The sequence below is a fragment of the Panthera leo genome, chromosome C1 (assembly GCF_018350215.1).
Source record: "Panthera leo isolate Ple1 chromosome C1, P.leo_Ple1_pat1.1, whole genome shotgun sequence".
Classification (NCBI taxonomy): domain Eukaryota; kingdom Metazoa; phylum Chordata; class Mammalia; order Carnivora; family Felidae; genus Panthera; species Panthera leo.
Genome location: NC_056686.1, coordinates 216,086,160 through 216,101,966, shown reverse-complemented (window position 1 = coordinate 216,101,966; position 15,807 = coordinate 216,086,160). Strand labels below are relative to the sequence as shown.

Below are 15,807 nucleotides of genomic sequence, written 5' to 3'. Positions count from 1 at the left end.
AGTTGTGTCCACTTTCGGGACCGGGAGGCAGTTTCCTTGGCCAACTGGGAAAACAAGGGAGGGAAATTATATCCGTGTGATTATACCCACCGCAACATTGGCCCTGCAATCATCGGAAAAAGAATCAGAATTCTCGCCTAAGCCTTATTGTGTCTGGAAGCCTGCTTGAGATTAGGAAAACTTCCCTTGGCAATATAATAGTTGTCCACCAACTCTGAAAACCATGATTCCCTCCTGCTTTTGCCACTAACGTTTCAGTCCAAGGTAGAAAATAGTCACAATACTGATCGCCAAAATAATGATCCAGCGCAGGGATTGGTAAATGTTTCTATAAAGGGCCAGATAGCAAATATTTTAAGCTTTGAGAGCCCTGCAGTGTCTGTCACAAGTATTCAATCCTGTATCACAGTACAAAAGCGTTCACACACAGTACGTAAATGAATGGGCATGGCTGCGTTCTAATAAAACTTTATTCCAAAATCATGCAGCAGGCCAGATTTGGCAGCTATAGTTTGCAAAACTGAAAAGAAATATTTCCAACTCCAAGCTGGAATTCCTGCCAAGGATTTGAACCAAGGCTCTTGTTAACTGTTTTCACCTTGTTAGAATTAATTGCAAATATTTATCCTCTGCACGTGATACGTCGCGTTCTCTTCTGAAATCCCCGATTTCTATTTGCCCTTCTGAAATAATCACCTTCCTCCTTGTTCTGAGGAGCTGGGTTTAGGGTAGCAGAACCCATGCTTTCTCTTAGCCGGCTTTTTAACTGTCCGAAGTGATTTGTAGACGTTTTTCTGTCACAGGTGCCTGAGGTCCAGTAACTGTAAGTGATCACACTTATTCCAGAGAAGGGCGCGCCACCATTGTATAACCTGGATGAGAACATACATGCTTTTCACTTCCATTCTTGGCATATCTGATCACTTTATTCATTTTTTTTGAGGAAACGAAATCATTTTTTACCACCATTTACTACTAGCCCCCTCGCCCCTTCAATTTCTGCTTCTTATCAATAGCTCGAGAGCTTGAGACAGTGCCAGGCCCCAACTAGAGGCCCAATGAAATCGTTTAGTGGCAAATTTATCGAATAGATGGACAGGCGCTTTCACAGTGCTGAATAACGTGATGCTGTGGCTGTAGCTGCTGGTGATCAAGTCAATCACTTCTGCCCTGAGAAATCTGACCTAACCGTGCTTCTGACGTGTCAGACTAGGGTCCTGGCGATGCTCCAAACACATCATACCCTACCCCGTGGACACGATGGAAAAAATATTTAAGGATCATAATGGTACTAATCCTAATAACGTTAGGGGTACCTGGGTGGCTCGGTCGGTTAAGCATCTGGCTCTTGATTTCGGTTCAGGTCATGATCTCACGGTTTGTGGGTTCAAGTCCTGCATTGGGCTCTGTGCTGACAGTGCAGAGCCTGCTTGGGAGTCTCTCTCTTTCCCTCTCGCTCTGCCCCTCCCCCACTCGCACTATCTCCGTCTCTCTCAAAATAAACAATCTTTAAAAACATATTAGTAATAATCCTAATAATGTTAGCTAATACTTGTGACTACTTATGTACCAGGCCCTCTGTTAACTCATTTAGACCTCATAATCCCTCCAGTTTTCAAATGAGGAAATTGAGTCATAGAGAGTCATAGAGTCACAGAGTCATTCTGTGGTAGCAGAATAGTGCCCCCGGCAATGACGTCTACATCTGAGTCCCTAGAACCTGTCAGTAGGTTACACGGCAAAGGGGAGCTAAGGTTGCAGATGGAGTAAAGTTGTTAATCTGCTGAACCTAAAACAGATTATCCTGACTTCTACTGGTGAGTCCAGTGTAATCATAAAAAGGGGAAGAAGCAATCAGAAGAGAGAACAAGAAAGTCAGCAGCCTGGGAAGGATCCGTGGGAACTCCAAGTAGCCCCGCGGTGCCAGTTTGAAGATGAAGGAGGGGCCACGAGCCAAGACAGCAGGTGGTCTTGGGAAAGGGAATAGATTCCCCCTGGTGTTCCAGAAAGGAACGCAGCCTGCAGACACCTAGATTTTAGCCCAGTGAGACCCATTTTGGACTTCTGACCTTTAAGACTGAAAGATAATAAATGGTTTGTTTTACATCACTAAGTTTGTGGTAATTTGCTACAGCAGAAAAAAAAAAAGAGCCAAAATGATTTGCTTCTAGTCACATAGCTAAAAAGGAGCAGAGCTGAAATTCAAACTGTAGGCCAAAGACAAAGACCATATTCTTTTTTATAAAGTTTATTTATTTATTCTGAGAGTGAGAGAGAGCACACAAGCAAGGGTGGGGGAAGAGAGAGAGGGAGAGAGAGATCAAGCTGGGGAGGGGCAGAGGGAGAGAGAGAGAATCCCAAGCAGGTTCCACACTGTCAGCACAGAGCCCGACGCCAGGCTTCATCTCATGAACCCTGACCGGAAATCAAGAGTCAGATTCTTAACCGACTGAACCACCCAGATGCCCCAATACTGTATGTAAATAAATTAGTAGGAGTTCATCACCTGAAATACGTGGCCACCTCACCTTACATGGAAAACAGAGCCAAAGCTAAAAGAAAGATGAGAAAAATCCCCAAGTGCCAGACAGAAACAAAGATAAATCTCAAACACACAGACAAGGCAAGCAGCATAGAGAAAAATCAGGGCTAGGAAACGAAAAGAGACTATACCTGCTGCTCCTTCCTCCAGGTCTGTGGTATGTCGACGTCACCGAGGAGCGTCATTATAAGACGTGCTTCCGGATTTTGGCTTCACAGAATTGTGTAGAAGCACTGTGAGAGAGGGAGAAATAAGGGAGATACAACGAATACAACCAAAACAGAGCCTCCTACTCAAAATGAACCTGAAAATAAAAATTCCAAAACATTTGAGGAAATCTAGTGCAACCTGACGAAGAGTTTAAATTAATATAATTCAGGTGTTCAAAATAATAAATGAAGGCCTCATTTCCATTAGAGATGTACACAAAGTTTTGAAACAGAGACAGGCAGAAATGGAATAAGAGATAATAATGGGGGGAAAATCACAAAAAGAAAGCTTAGATATAAAAAATATAGGGCTGCCTGTCTGGCTCAGTCAGTGGAGCGTGTGAGTCTTAATCTTGGGGTTGTGGGTTTAAGCCCCAAATTGGGTGTAGAGATTACTTAAAAATAAAAGTCTTTGAAAAAAATTAAAAATATATAACTTAAATGGCCAAAAAAAAGTAAGAGAGGTATGAACTCTAGACTAGACATGGTCAAAGAGCACATTCATGGATTGGAGGATGCTCCCTCTGGAAGCAGCACAGGAAAACATAAAGATAAAAATCTATAAACTGCAATAAGAACCTTGAAGATATTGACACCCAAGCTAACAGAAGTTCTAGAGGAAGAGAATAAAAGAAATATCAGAGGAATAATGATTTAAAGAAATGCTTGCTGAAAATTTTCTTGAATTAAAGACATGAATTCTTAGGTTGAAAACAAACTCCAAGTGACCGGCAGGACAAATAAAAATAAATCCACACTCACATACATTATTGTGAACCTAAAAACAAGACAATAAGCCAGTCTTCAAAGATGCCGGGTTGCCTATAAAAAGCCAACAATGGAGAGGCCAGGCGTCTCTTTAACAGCAATCCCTACCAGAAGACAGGACGATCATTTCTGCAAAGTGCTGAGGAACAGTAACTGTAGGCCCAACATTTATCCCCAACTAAACTAGCACCCAGGAGACAGGAAGGAATAAAGACACGTTAAGACTTACAAAGACTGAGCTATCTTCCCCCTCACAGCCACTCCAGGGAACAATTTAGAAATATTCAGTAAAATTGAAGATGCTCGTGCCCTACCATCCCAGGAAGCCTACTTCTCTGGATATTCTCCAGAGTTTTCTCATAAGTTTACAAGGAGATATATAAAAATTGTGCATGTCAACATCATTCCTCACAAAAAGTTGGAAACCACTTATGTGCCCATTAATAGGAGAATTGAGAAACCACTTGTAGGATAGTCACTCAGTGAAATACTATTACTACCATAAAGTTTATGAACTAAAATGTTTCTTAGCTTTCAAATGAAAAGTGAAGGTTGAGAAAATGCATTCTCAGGACCAGTTGTAACCACAAGGCGCTTAGTTGGCATGTTGGCTCCAGTATTTCTGCCATGTTTTCAACAGTCCCCCTTGGCGTGTCTACGTGGCCTCCCCGTGGCCCCCGCGTAGCCAGCAGTCTAGCTTCTGGTGGCCATGTGTGAACCATGGAGGGCCATTCACATGACCAAGAAAGCCCATGCCCTCAGGATAGGGTAAGATTCCCCAGAAAGATAGGAGACTAATTGGGAAGGGCTGCTAGTCAGATTTGGTCTGTGATTCTCTGAAACTGTTAACTCCTTGAGGTGGAAGTTAAAAGACAGGTTGGAAAACCCACTGAGAAAGAATTTGTATTAAATATACATTAAATGCCCAAAGTTTAACGGCTGCTTGCCCCTTCCTTCTTAGCAAGTTTTTCTCTGTTTTTAAGAATATTCCCTTGGGAGGCACCTGGGGGGGTGGGGGAGTCAGTCATTTGAGCACCCAACTCTTGGGTTCGGCTCAGGTCCTGATCTCACAGTTTGTGGGTTCGAGCCCCGCGTGGGGCTTTGCTCTGACAGCTCGGAGCCCGCTTGGGATTCTCTCACTCCCTCTCTCTCTGCCCCTCCCTCATTCACACTCTCTCTCAAAATGAATAAACTTTAAAAAAAAAGAATTATTTTGGTGCATGAGTGTCATTTTGATATTTTCCTACAAATCTGTTTTATTTCAGGACTGGTATGCCAAAACCCCTATGGGTAAAAAGCGAGCCTTGGCACTAACAGGAGGGACCACTGAAAAGGGGAAAGGAGAAAAGAAGGAAAAGAAAGGAAAAAAGGAGAAGACGAAAAAGTAATGCCTTTCTGAGGAACCATCCTCGAGTGTCTCAGGGATGGAGGCGGTCCTGGCTTGCCAGGGAAAAGGTTCACCATCGCCTGTCTGAAGAAGACCCAGGCCAACGCCGCGAGTTCGTCCGCCCCTGCGTTCACTCCGATCTTTGCAGGCTGTACACCAAGTTCAACGTCCATAGCAATTGTTTCTAGAGCTTGTAACTGTCTCTTAATCTACATAAAGCTTCTATATAACCGAAATCCACTCATTACACACTCCACAATCTTTCCAGCTCATCAATACCAGTCACCAAAACTAAAATGTGATATTTAGAAAATCCACTGATTTGACAAACTAGTAGGTACCTTGAGTCTGTCACCAGCACTCCAGCTTTTTATTAATCCGTATATACCGCATATTATCTTGCACATAGTTTGATATATTAAGTCTTTGCTCTATTAATGTATTTTAAATAATTGAATAAAAACCATTTTCTTTGAACTGACTCAGTAATTTGGTGGCTGAAGCTAAAAAAGACAAAAAACGATGTTTAAAATTCACAAGTTTCATCTTCTGACTTTGAAGGTGGGGAAACTAGGGCCCAGGGTCACACAGCGGACATCTGGGACAATGGGACCAAAGTTCTCCTCACTCCCAGCCTGCTGCTCTTGGGAAGCATGGGAACTTGGGCAGGCCAATGGCGGCAGAAAAGCACTGTGGGAACATTGGGTCAATGTGGAGAAAAGGAAACCTGAATGAAGAAGGAAGAAATGCTAAACGAGAACAAGACTAAGGCCACCCGAGTGGCTCAGTTGGTTAAGCATCTGACTTTTGGCTCTGGGTCAGGTCATGATTTCATGGTTTGTGAGTTTGGCCCCACATCCAGCTCTGCCTCCATGCTGACAGTGTGGAGTCTGCTTGGGATTCTCTCTCCCTCCCTCTCTGCCCTTCCCCTGCTTGCACATGTACTCACTCTCTCTCTCTCTTTCTCTTTCTCTTTTTAACTTTGAAAAAAATAGAAAAATAAGGATCAAGATATAAATTTAAATTTTGTTTGAATATGAAAGGTGATTTGGTGGAAGACAGTAAGTAACTCACCTCAGAGTTGTGGTGAGAACGCCATCAGAGGAAGCAGACTTGAAAGGAACTTCATCTGAAACTTCAGAATATCCTATCCGACGGTTCTGGTCACGCCAGAGAAAGTTGTAGAATCTCCCTCCGTATAGACCAAGCTGGCTCTCTGGGTTTTCCCAGATTCCTGGTAAGTTAGCTTTTCAATGCCTAAGACCACGTGTGCTTTCTGGGTGTCTTCTGGCCCCCAGCACAACCCCCTCAGCCTGTGTCTGCACAGGAGACGGGCACAAAGTAGGACAGAGAGAGGTGGCCACGGGCCCGTGTGCTGGGGATGTCCCCTGCACACACAGAAAGGCAGCTTCCCGGTCTGTGCGCATCAACAACCCCAGCTGTCCAACTGGCCTGCCACAGACTTGCCTCCTCTTCCTGAAGGAACCCCAGTTTCCGCAGACTGTGGGCCTGCCCCCCACTACCCGCATCAGCCTGTGTCTGGCCAAAGCCCAAAGTGGCCGGAGAGTTGGGCAGTGGCCACCCAACCTCACTTCCACATGTCCTGAGTGGTTGCACCAAGACCCTTCCTATCACGTCACATGGGAAACTGACCCTTGGCTGTGACTCAAGAAGAGACTTCAAGGCTCTAGAACTTGATGCTCATTACCAAAGAATGGGATCGGGATTGTAAAGAAATGAAAATCACGAGGGCTGTAAAGAAATAAACATTATTGAAATGTTACAAGTAGACAGTACCATGGAACTTGGTCTTCTCTTCATGACCAGCACACTTGGTCATAACTCATAAAATCTGTGTTGGTAAAGCTTAATAAACAATAATTTGGGGGCACCTGGGTGGCACAGTCAGTTAAGCATCTGACTCTCGATCTTGGCTCAGGTCATGATCTCAGGGTTCTTGAGTTTGAGCTCGGGTTGGGCTCTGCACTGACAGCGTAGAGCCTGCTTGGGATTCTCTCTCTCCTCTCTCAGCTCCTCCTGCACATCCTCTATGTCTCTCTCTCTCTCTCTCTCTCAAAATAAATAAATAAACTTTAAAAAAAAAAAAAAACAATAATTGAACGGCAGAAGCCCCCATCCAATAGAACTTCCCGCAGCGATCAAAATGGTGGTTGAGGTCTGTGCTCACCTGCAGGAGTGGCCGATAGTCACACATGGCTATTAAGTGCTTGAAACGTGGCTGGTCCAATTGAGGAACTGGATTTTTTACCCCACTGTTAATTTAAATGGCTTCGTGTAGCCAGTGTGACTAATGCATTGAACAGCCCAGCTTTAGAGTGATTGGTAAGGATGACCTAACTTCCGTCCTCGGTGTCTCCTGCTCTTTCCCAAAGCACGTTCACATGGAGACGTGATCTCTCCTGGCCACATCATCTTCTCCCAAACTATGGCCTCCCGTCTTTCAAGGTGCTAGATTTTCACTTGAGTTCCCCGTGGCTTGACTCAACCAGCTCTACCTCCTGGTTCCTTGAGAGCTACGACGCTTCCTCCCCTTCACCCCCAGCGAGCTTTGCCCCACTCACAGATGCCCTCTGCTCTGCACGAGCAGACCCCTTGTATGTCCCTGCCAATTCCACAGGAGCCCTCCTGCTTTGGGTGTGTGGCAGGAAATGCATGGAGACAGGCACGTATACTCACACATAGATATTTTTTACACAATTTTACACACTTTTGTTACACAAATGATTACATATCAGACATATATTTTTCTCATTGCTCTTTTCAATACCTGGGGTATTGTTTTATATCAGCACACATAGATTGGCCTCATTTTATATCAGCTACATAATGCCCCACTTTTATGGATATAGTGTAATCCAGATAGATAGATAGATAGATAGACAGATGATAGGTAGATAGATAGATAGATAGATAAGGGCACCTGGGTGGCTCAGTCTGTTAAGCGTCTGACTTCAGCTCAGGTCATGATCTCGCAGTTCGTGAGTTCGAGCCCCGCGTCATGTTCTATGCTGACAGCTCAGAGCCTGGAGCCTGCTTTGGATTCTGTGTCTCACTCGCTCTCTGCCCCTCCCCCACTCGTGCTCTGTCTCTCAAAAATAAATTTAAAAAACGTTAAAAAAATTGATGAGATAGATAGATAGCATAATTATTTATTTTACAGCATACCCAGTCTTTGACACATATTTAGATTACGTCCAGTCTTTTGTGTTCCATCAATGCCTCAATGAATACCTTCATACATCCATCTTGGTGGGCCTGTATGGGGGGAAAATTCTGTGAGATAAAACTTTAGAAGGGACATCAGCAGGTCAAATTACCTGCGCATTTTCATCTGAGTAGCTCTTGCTGGGTTCCCCTCAGAAGAGGTGCCCAGCACACCTGTCCTGCAGGAGAACGCCCATTTGCGTCCTCATCCACCAGGCAGGTTCTGGAACTCTGAGCCCATCGGGGGTAGGTGTGTGAAATCCCAAATCCCCTGGAAAGGTGATGTAACATCGCGTGCTTCCGACACGGACACGGGAGGAATGACGTGAGGAAGGGAAAATAAGGAGATGTGTGGGATGGAGGGCAGAGGGGGCTGGCGGAAAGAAGGGCAGTAGATTCTTCTCGGGAGTTCTGCTGGGGCCTGAGCTATTCCTGGGCCATTATGTGGCATTTAGCTCCTCTTGAGCATGTTCCTAAGTGAAGGGGACAGTAATTAATGTCATTAACCCTCATTAAGAGAGTGTTCTATGGAATGGAATCTGATTAAAGTGGAATTAAAGCTCTTGGTGGCTCTGCACTTGGCCTGCCCTGAGGAATGAGAAGGTTTCGGGTTCAGAACCCGTGCGTGATGACACGGCGTTTTTTAAAAGGTGTTCCCGAGACCACCGGGGCTTACGCAGGCACCTCCATTTAAAACGACAGGTTTAGAACACCCTAACGCCATGTGAAATCTCTTCCTAAGCATAGGTCCACACGTAACAAAAAGGCAATACTTGTGGTAGGCGTCACAGGGCTGTTTCACAAGAGCGACACTTCGTTTCAGCCACTAATGAGACTAGGGGACACAAATGTCTGAGAGAAGGGGCTTCCTATGTCCTTGAAAGTCAAGACTTCCGGAGATGCACGGGGTGATGTTAACGATGGCAGAGGAAAATAAGAGGCAGTGGGCTTGAGCCGAGCTAGCAGCGACCTAAGCAGTGAGATTTGGAAAACCTTAAGGCCCTTGGCCCAAAACGGTGTCTCCAAGCCCCCGAAACCCCTCCATTAGAATCATTCCTTAGTGCACGGTCCTGGAATGATTCCATCTCATTAGAATTCACAGCCGCGGCAGCACAGGGTTTCTTTGCTCATCTTCCAGGTCTTGTATCGAGCGCCTTCTGGGTACGACACGGGGGTACAGAGCGAGCTGCTCCACAGTCGGTTCGGGGAGGAGACATTCATAAAATGGTCACAGGACGAATGTGCGAAGCCAGATCGCGCAGCGGGTGTGTGTAACCGAGAACCTGGGCTAAGTCCCTGGGACCAGGCTGGCCTCTGCCTGGCTTCACCCCTGCGGGGACCCTTCTCGGATGGAGACTCCCTGAAGTGGCAGGACTGTCGGATTCTGTGGCTCTTCTGAACGGCTGTGCTTGGGGCCCGTGTCATTACCAAAGACAGTGTGTTGAGGGGCCTTGGCACAGGGGCTCTCGGTAAGGGTTTATGGCCTCGTAGCTACTCCGGAATACACCTCTCCCTGTGGGCTTTGGGGAGGGAAAGGGAGCCCAGGAGTCGGGGGTTGGGGGCCGGCGGGGGGGGGGGGGGGGGGAGGCACTGTGGCCTCCTCCACGCTCCAGTTTGCTGTCAAATCACTGTCTTCTGGCCCCAAACAACTAACCCAGTTCCTCCGCCTGCCGGGAGCAGTGCCCCACTCTTTCTTTTGGCCGGAGGAGTAAGATCTTAGAAATCAAGTCCCTGTAGTCAAGTCTAACGATGGTTTAGGGCAAAGGCTTCGGCAGGCCCAAGCGCAGAGTCTCTCGCAGCTCTCGCCCTTGTTGGCTCTGCACGCTCCGAGAACCCAGAGGGCACGCATTTAGTCTCTGCCCCTCTGTGCCGCCGCGAGGAGGAGACCCAGCTATGACCGGTGCACCTGTCACGGTGCCCGGCACCACCTGTGTTCTCGGTGAACGTGGCTTGCGGCTCGATTACTCCTGATGCCCAAAGCAGACCCGCAGAGCCGGCGTGTACCATCGTCAGCACGTGGCGCTGAGACAAAGGAGGGGGAGGGGAGAGCGGTCGGGGAGCCCCTGCCTCCTTGAGGCCAGGGTGCAAGGGTCTTGTGGGAAACCCAGGACTCTCTGCAGGGTCCCCCCACCAGCCTCCGCCTCCAGTGCCGTTTCCCTTTCCCTCGACGCTGTTTCCCTCGCTGGGGGCCAGTTTGGGGGGGGGGGGGGGTCTGGCAGACCTGGGCGCCTTGCCTCTTGGCCCTACCTGAGCTCCGCCACTGGAGTCCTTGGCTGGCCTCGCTCCAACCCTCCCCAGGCCTCGCCCCAGCCTGCCTGGGAAGGAAGACCAGCCAGCGGCACCGTGAAGGGGTGTGGCCTCTCTGGGGGCAGGTGGGGCCAGATGGGCGGGGCCCAAATCCACGGGCCAGCTGAGTGACCTTGGGCCGGTCCAGCCACGCGCACACAGGCGCACACACACACACACACACACGCACACGTGCACATGCGTGCACATACACGCAGCACATGTACACACACACACACACAGCTCACCACACACACACCACACCTACAGACCTGCAAACACACATACACGTGCCCCACACGCACACACCCACACGCACGCACACGTGCACACACACACCTCCCAAAGCCCCCATTTCCGCCGAAAGGCGGACGGCAGATGCCTGGGGCCCTCACCTCCCTGAGTCTCAGACTTCGCCCGGAGCTGCGGGGGGGGGGGGGCGGGGACCGGAAGCGGCAAATGGGGGAGACGACCAGGCAGGTGCGCCCGGCCCCGGAGGGAAAACATCCGCTTCCTGCCCCTCACCACAGGAAAGGCTGACGCAGACCCCACGGCTCCCACATGCAGCAGGGAGGGGTCAGGAAGGGCCCGCTGCTGCAGGCCAGGGGGACACCGGGGACGGTCACCTGCCGGAAGTGCACCTCCGCCGAAAACCAGGAGCGTTCACCCCACTTTCCAGGCAGGGCGCAGACAGGTTCACGGTCTTCCCAAAGTCACAGGGCTGCCCCCCAACACCACGTGACCACGCGAGATGAAGACCGAGCAGGGGCGATCTGGGGCCCGCCGGGTGAGCCCCATGTGTGTTTCCCCGTCCATTGAAGCCCTGGGCGAACTCCGTAAACATCCTTCCAGCTCTGAGTTCCCAGTGGCCTCAGGAAGGAAGCATTCCAGAGAGGAGGGATTTGTAAACCCTTAAGCTGTGACAGTCATCAGGGACACGCGTGACAAGAGGACCACGGCCCGGTTCACCCTGCCTACCAAACCGGGGAGTTCCAGAGGCAGCCTTGAGAAGGCACCCAGAATATCACAGCGCCCCGTCCTTCAGGTGCCACCGAAGGCTCAGCACCCGCCCAGCACATGGCTCCAGGGCACCAAGGCTTTTATCCTAAGGGATGTGAGACTCGGTGTTTATGAAAAGGTAAACAGCTGGAGCTCAGAGCTGCTCACCCCAGAGCACCCTCAAGTGTGGAAGGCAGCGCCAGTTTCCCCCAACGCGGCGCTGCCGGCCCTCGGGGTGGTCGCCGCTCTGGAGCGGGTGTCCAGACGTCAGACTGTGGCTTTAACTTCCTTCTCCCCTCCCACTGCCAAGGTTCTTCACCTTTTCATATGCTTAGGGACCATTTGGAGCCACTCTTGTCAAATGCCTGGTGAGTGTCTTGCCCGTTTCTCTGCCACGTTCTGTCTTCTCATTACCAGCTTTAGCGTTCTTTCTGTGTTCTAGAAGGAAGCTGTTTACAGGTGCGTGGGCTGCAAATACTGCCTCCCACTCTCCAGCTTATGCTTTCACTGCCTTCGTGGTGTCCTGATGAACAGCTCTTTTTTTCCTTAATTTATTTTTATTTTTGAGAGCCTGAGAGGGACAGAGTGCAATCGGGGGAGGGGGCAGAGAGAGAGGGAGACACAGAATCCGAAGCAGGCTCTGGGCTCCGAGCTGTCAGCACAGAGCCCGATACGGGGCTCGAACCCACCAACCGCAAGATCATGACCTGAGCCGAAGTCGGATGCTTAACCAGCTGAGCCGCCCAGGTGCCCCCGATGAACAGTTCTTAATGTGAATGTAACAGAGCTTATCAATTTTTTCTTTGTGGTTACACCTTTTTGCGTCCCATTTAACAGCTAGTTTGTTCTTTGTGTCCTTTGCTATAATTTTGCGGTCACATTTGTGCCCTGTTATCAGGCTTTAATTTACTTGTTCTGAACTATGTGTAGTAATTGATGTTTTGAGTGTTAAGCCAGCCTTCCATGTTCAAATAAAAGGTTGCATTTGAGGTGTCTTTTTTCTTTAATATTTATTTTTGAGAGAGAGGAGACAGAGTGTGAGCTGGGGAGGGACAGAGAGAGGGAGACACAGAAGCCAAAGCAGGCTCCAGGCTCTGAGCTGTCAGCACAGGTCCCCATGCAGGGCTTGAACTCACAACCCGGGAGATCGTGACCTGAGCCGAAGTCAGCCGCTCAACCGACTGAGCCACCCAGGCGGCCCCGAGGTGTCTTTTTGATAAGTATATTATCTTTGGTAATATTTTGCATAGAACATTTCCATCTCTGCTCTTAAGTAAAACTCCTCTATAATTTTCTTCTCTTGCAACGTTCTTGTTGGCTTTTCATGTGAAGACCTCATTGAATCAGTAGGAAAGAATTCTTTCTTTTTCTAGCCTGTCCAAGAATTTTTGCAAGATCAGCATTGCGTCTTCTTTCAAGTTTTGGTAGCATTCCGGGCGAGTTGAGTTTTCTTTGTGGAAAGGAGTTCAGTTTCCAATTTAACTTCTTAAAGCGTTAGAAAACGATTCAAAATCTATTTCTTCTTGTATCAGTTGGGGAAGTTGTGTATTTTGAGGATTGCATTTAATTCATCCAAAGGTTCACACTGACTGACATAAGGTTGCTCCCAATATCCTCTTCCAATCGTTAAGGTCTGGAAGGTCTGACAAGGAATCCCATCTTAACCCCTGATGTCGGTTATATATGCCTTTTCTTCTTTTCCTTCGCCAGCCCCTTCAGGGCTTCGTCATTTTCAAAGAATCAGCTCTTGCAAGGTCTTCCTTGTGTTAATTTTTATCTCTACCGTTTCCTCCGTTCCACACTTCCGAGGGGTTAATTTGCTACTCTTTTTCTAACTTTTTGACGACAACTATCTCATTGATTCTTAGCCTTTTTTTTTTCTTTTAAATATACACTTTTAGAGCTACAAATTTCCCTCTGAAAATCTCCCTTGGTATTTACCATGTTTAAAAGAACAGCGCCAAGGATGAACTGTGACCAGGGTGATGCATTTTAGGGTGGGAGCGCGGACAGGTGGCATGAGAAAAGTGGGCCCCCCCGGGAAGTGGGATTACAACAGTGGCTCTGCCCTTGACATTCTCCCGTTTTCCCAGGCTTCTCTCATTCAGTGCACACCACGATTAATTAACTAATGTGTTTGCGATTAGAATAAAGTATTTTTTTAATTTTTTTTAACATTTGTTCATTTTAGAGAGAGTGTGAGTGGGGGAGGGGCAGAGAAAGAGGGAGACACAGAATCGTAAGCAGGCTCCCGGCTCTGCTCTGACAGCACAGAGCCTGCTTGGGATTCTCTCTCTGTCTCTGTCTCCCTCTCTCTCTCTCTCTCTCCTTCTGCCCTTCCCCAGCTCTTGCTCTCTTTTTCTCTCTGTGTCTCTAAAACAAAAGAAGAGTAAGGGGCATAATCACCCGAAAAGATCCACAGAGCAGAAATTCTAGAGAAGAAATGGGGACAGCGGGGCTACATAGCTTCCTGGAAGCCCCCACCTGCACCCCCAGGTAACAGCCACTGTCCCCTCCGGGTCCCGCCTTTGGCATTGTGTCGCTCTCCAAGGCCTGTGGTTGGCCGTCCAAGCGTGAACTGGTCCCAAAGAAGAGACCCCGTGGGCCAAAGGGGAGCCCCAGTAACCCGCACCCCCGGCCTCCCCAGATGCCAACCCCACGGTCCAGCTGGCCCTGTTCATTCCTTTTGTTCTCTGCGCTCCCTTGGCTTGGAGCCCAGTAGCCACAGACCAGCTAAACTGTCACCTCCGTCAGCTGCACGGCAGCCCCCGGGCCTCCGGGACCCCTGGGAAAGTGGAAATACTGGGTGCCAAGCAGAGCCGGTTGACCTGTGGCCTGGAGAAATGGGAACGATGGGGGGGGGGGGTGGGGACATGGAGGGCAAGCCCATCCTTGACGAGAAGGCTGGGAGGGAGAGCCAGCCAGGAGACAGGTGCGAGGCACCCACTCTGAGCCCTCTGACCCGGGACGGGGAGGCACCGTGCCGCAACATTTCTATCCTTGGTAGCCAACCACCCGCCGTGAGACGAGGGGCTTCACCCCGCCAGCCAGGTGCCACCGTTGGTGAGGGTCAGAGACAGAGGACCCGCACAGAAGCTGATACCAGCCGGACGCCCAGGGCTCCCCACAGCACACCCGGAGGGGCCGTGCTCAGCAGCCCAGACCCACGGGGGTCCTGGGAGCCCCCAGGACCCACTGAACACACTACATCATCCCCACAGGTGAGTCGGGGCTTGATTTCAAACGGCCGGAGAAAGGATGACATCCTCCCTCTTGAAAGATAGATTTCACTCCGCCTGGAAATTAACTGATCCTGCCTGAATTCTCCAACGAGCAGCTCAGCTGATGGGGAATGTTGCCTTTATGGGAAACAGTTAGCCTCCCACTTCAAAGCGTTCTCGAAGGGAAACGTAATTACATCCTCCCCAACGAGACATCCGAAATACCCGCGCTCAGCTTTTGTGTGTGTATTTATTCTAAGCACAATGCCCACGTCCTGTGACATTAGTATTTCCCTTCGCGGCATTGAAAATATGAGTACTTTGGAAGTACTTGCAGCAAATTATAATGCACCCAGCCAGGCCCTTTTTGTTACGCAGCCCTTCAAAGGGGGGGCTGGCGTGGACCTCTAAGGGCGGCTTGAGAACGCGCGAACCCAAATGAGCCTTGCAAATTATTTCTGCCCTATGCAGAGTTTTTATTTTCCTCGTGGCATCGAGCGACTACATATGCGCGCACACACACACACACACACAAGGGAAGGATTGCGGAGCCGTCGGATTAAATAACGCTTATGGTAATGAGCTGATGGAAAATGGGTTTTGTGTTCGTCCCTGGAGCGTGGTAGTGCCATGTTCGGTGGGGAGAGAGCATCAGGGCTGCGGGGCCTGCGTTTGCTCCTACAGAGGCGGGCCTGTGCCGTCCTCCAAATGCCCCAAATCTGGATCGGGGTTGCATTTGGCCTTGGTGAGACCCATTCCGGGTCTTTCTCCTCTCTCCGGAAAAGGAAGGAGCAATCGGTCTTCCAGAGCTCCACTGATGCTGAGTTGACCCCAGACCAGACGGGATCCCACTGTCACTTTGGGCCTGGCTTCCTGGGCTGGGCGCCCCACCCGGGGCCCTCGGCCTCATGAGGAAGATGGATCCAGCCTGTCTCCCACCAGTAAGAGATCGACCTGGGGTAGCCACCCCTGAGGCAGCAGCACCGGACAACTGGCCACCCCTGCAGAGACTGGGCCACGTCTGCCCACTCACGTGGCCCCCCGTGGCCGAGGACCCCCAGTGCTGTCTCTGTGCGGGGACAGCAGTCGTGGCGGTCACTTGCCTCAGGGACTCCACCCTTGAGGAAAATGGAACCTCCTTTCATTTCTCAACCAGCACGTTGAGAGTTT

General features: G+C 49.4%; 1 protein-coding gene across 3 annotated transcripts in view; it reads left to right on the top strand.

Moving 5' to 3' along the window:
* Positions 1-5,383, top strand: part of IQCA1 (IQ motif containing with AAA domain 1) — a 153,442-nt gene extending 148,059 nt beyond the window's left edge. For 2 of the 3 annotated variants that reach the window (XM_042950630.1, XM_042950626.1), the window contains 2 exons: positions 1,799-1,965; positions 4,785-5,383. In XM_042950630.1, the coding sequence (XP_042806564.1) occupies positions 1,799-1,965; positions 4,785-4,833 (216 nt within the window). In that variant the 3' untranslated portion in view covers positions 4,834-5,383. The remainder of the gene's footprint in view (positions 1-1,798; positions 1,966-4,784) is intronic. The other variant, XM_042950629.1, reaches the window with a different exon arrangement.
* The last annotated feature ends 10,424 nt before the right edge of the window (positions 5,384-15,807 follow it).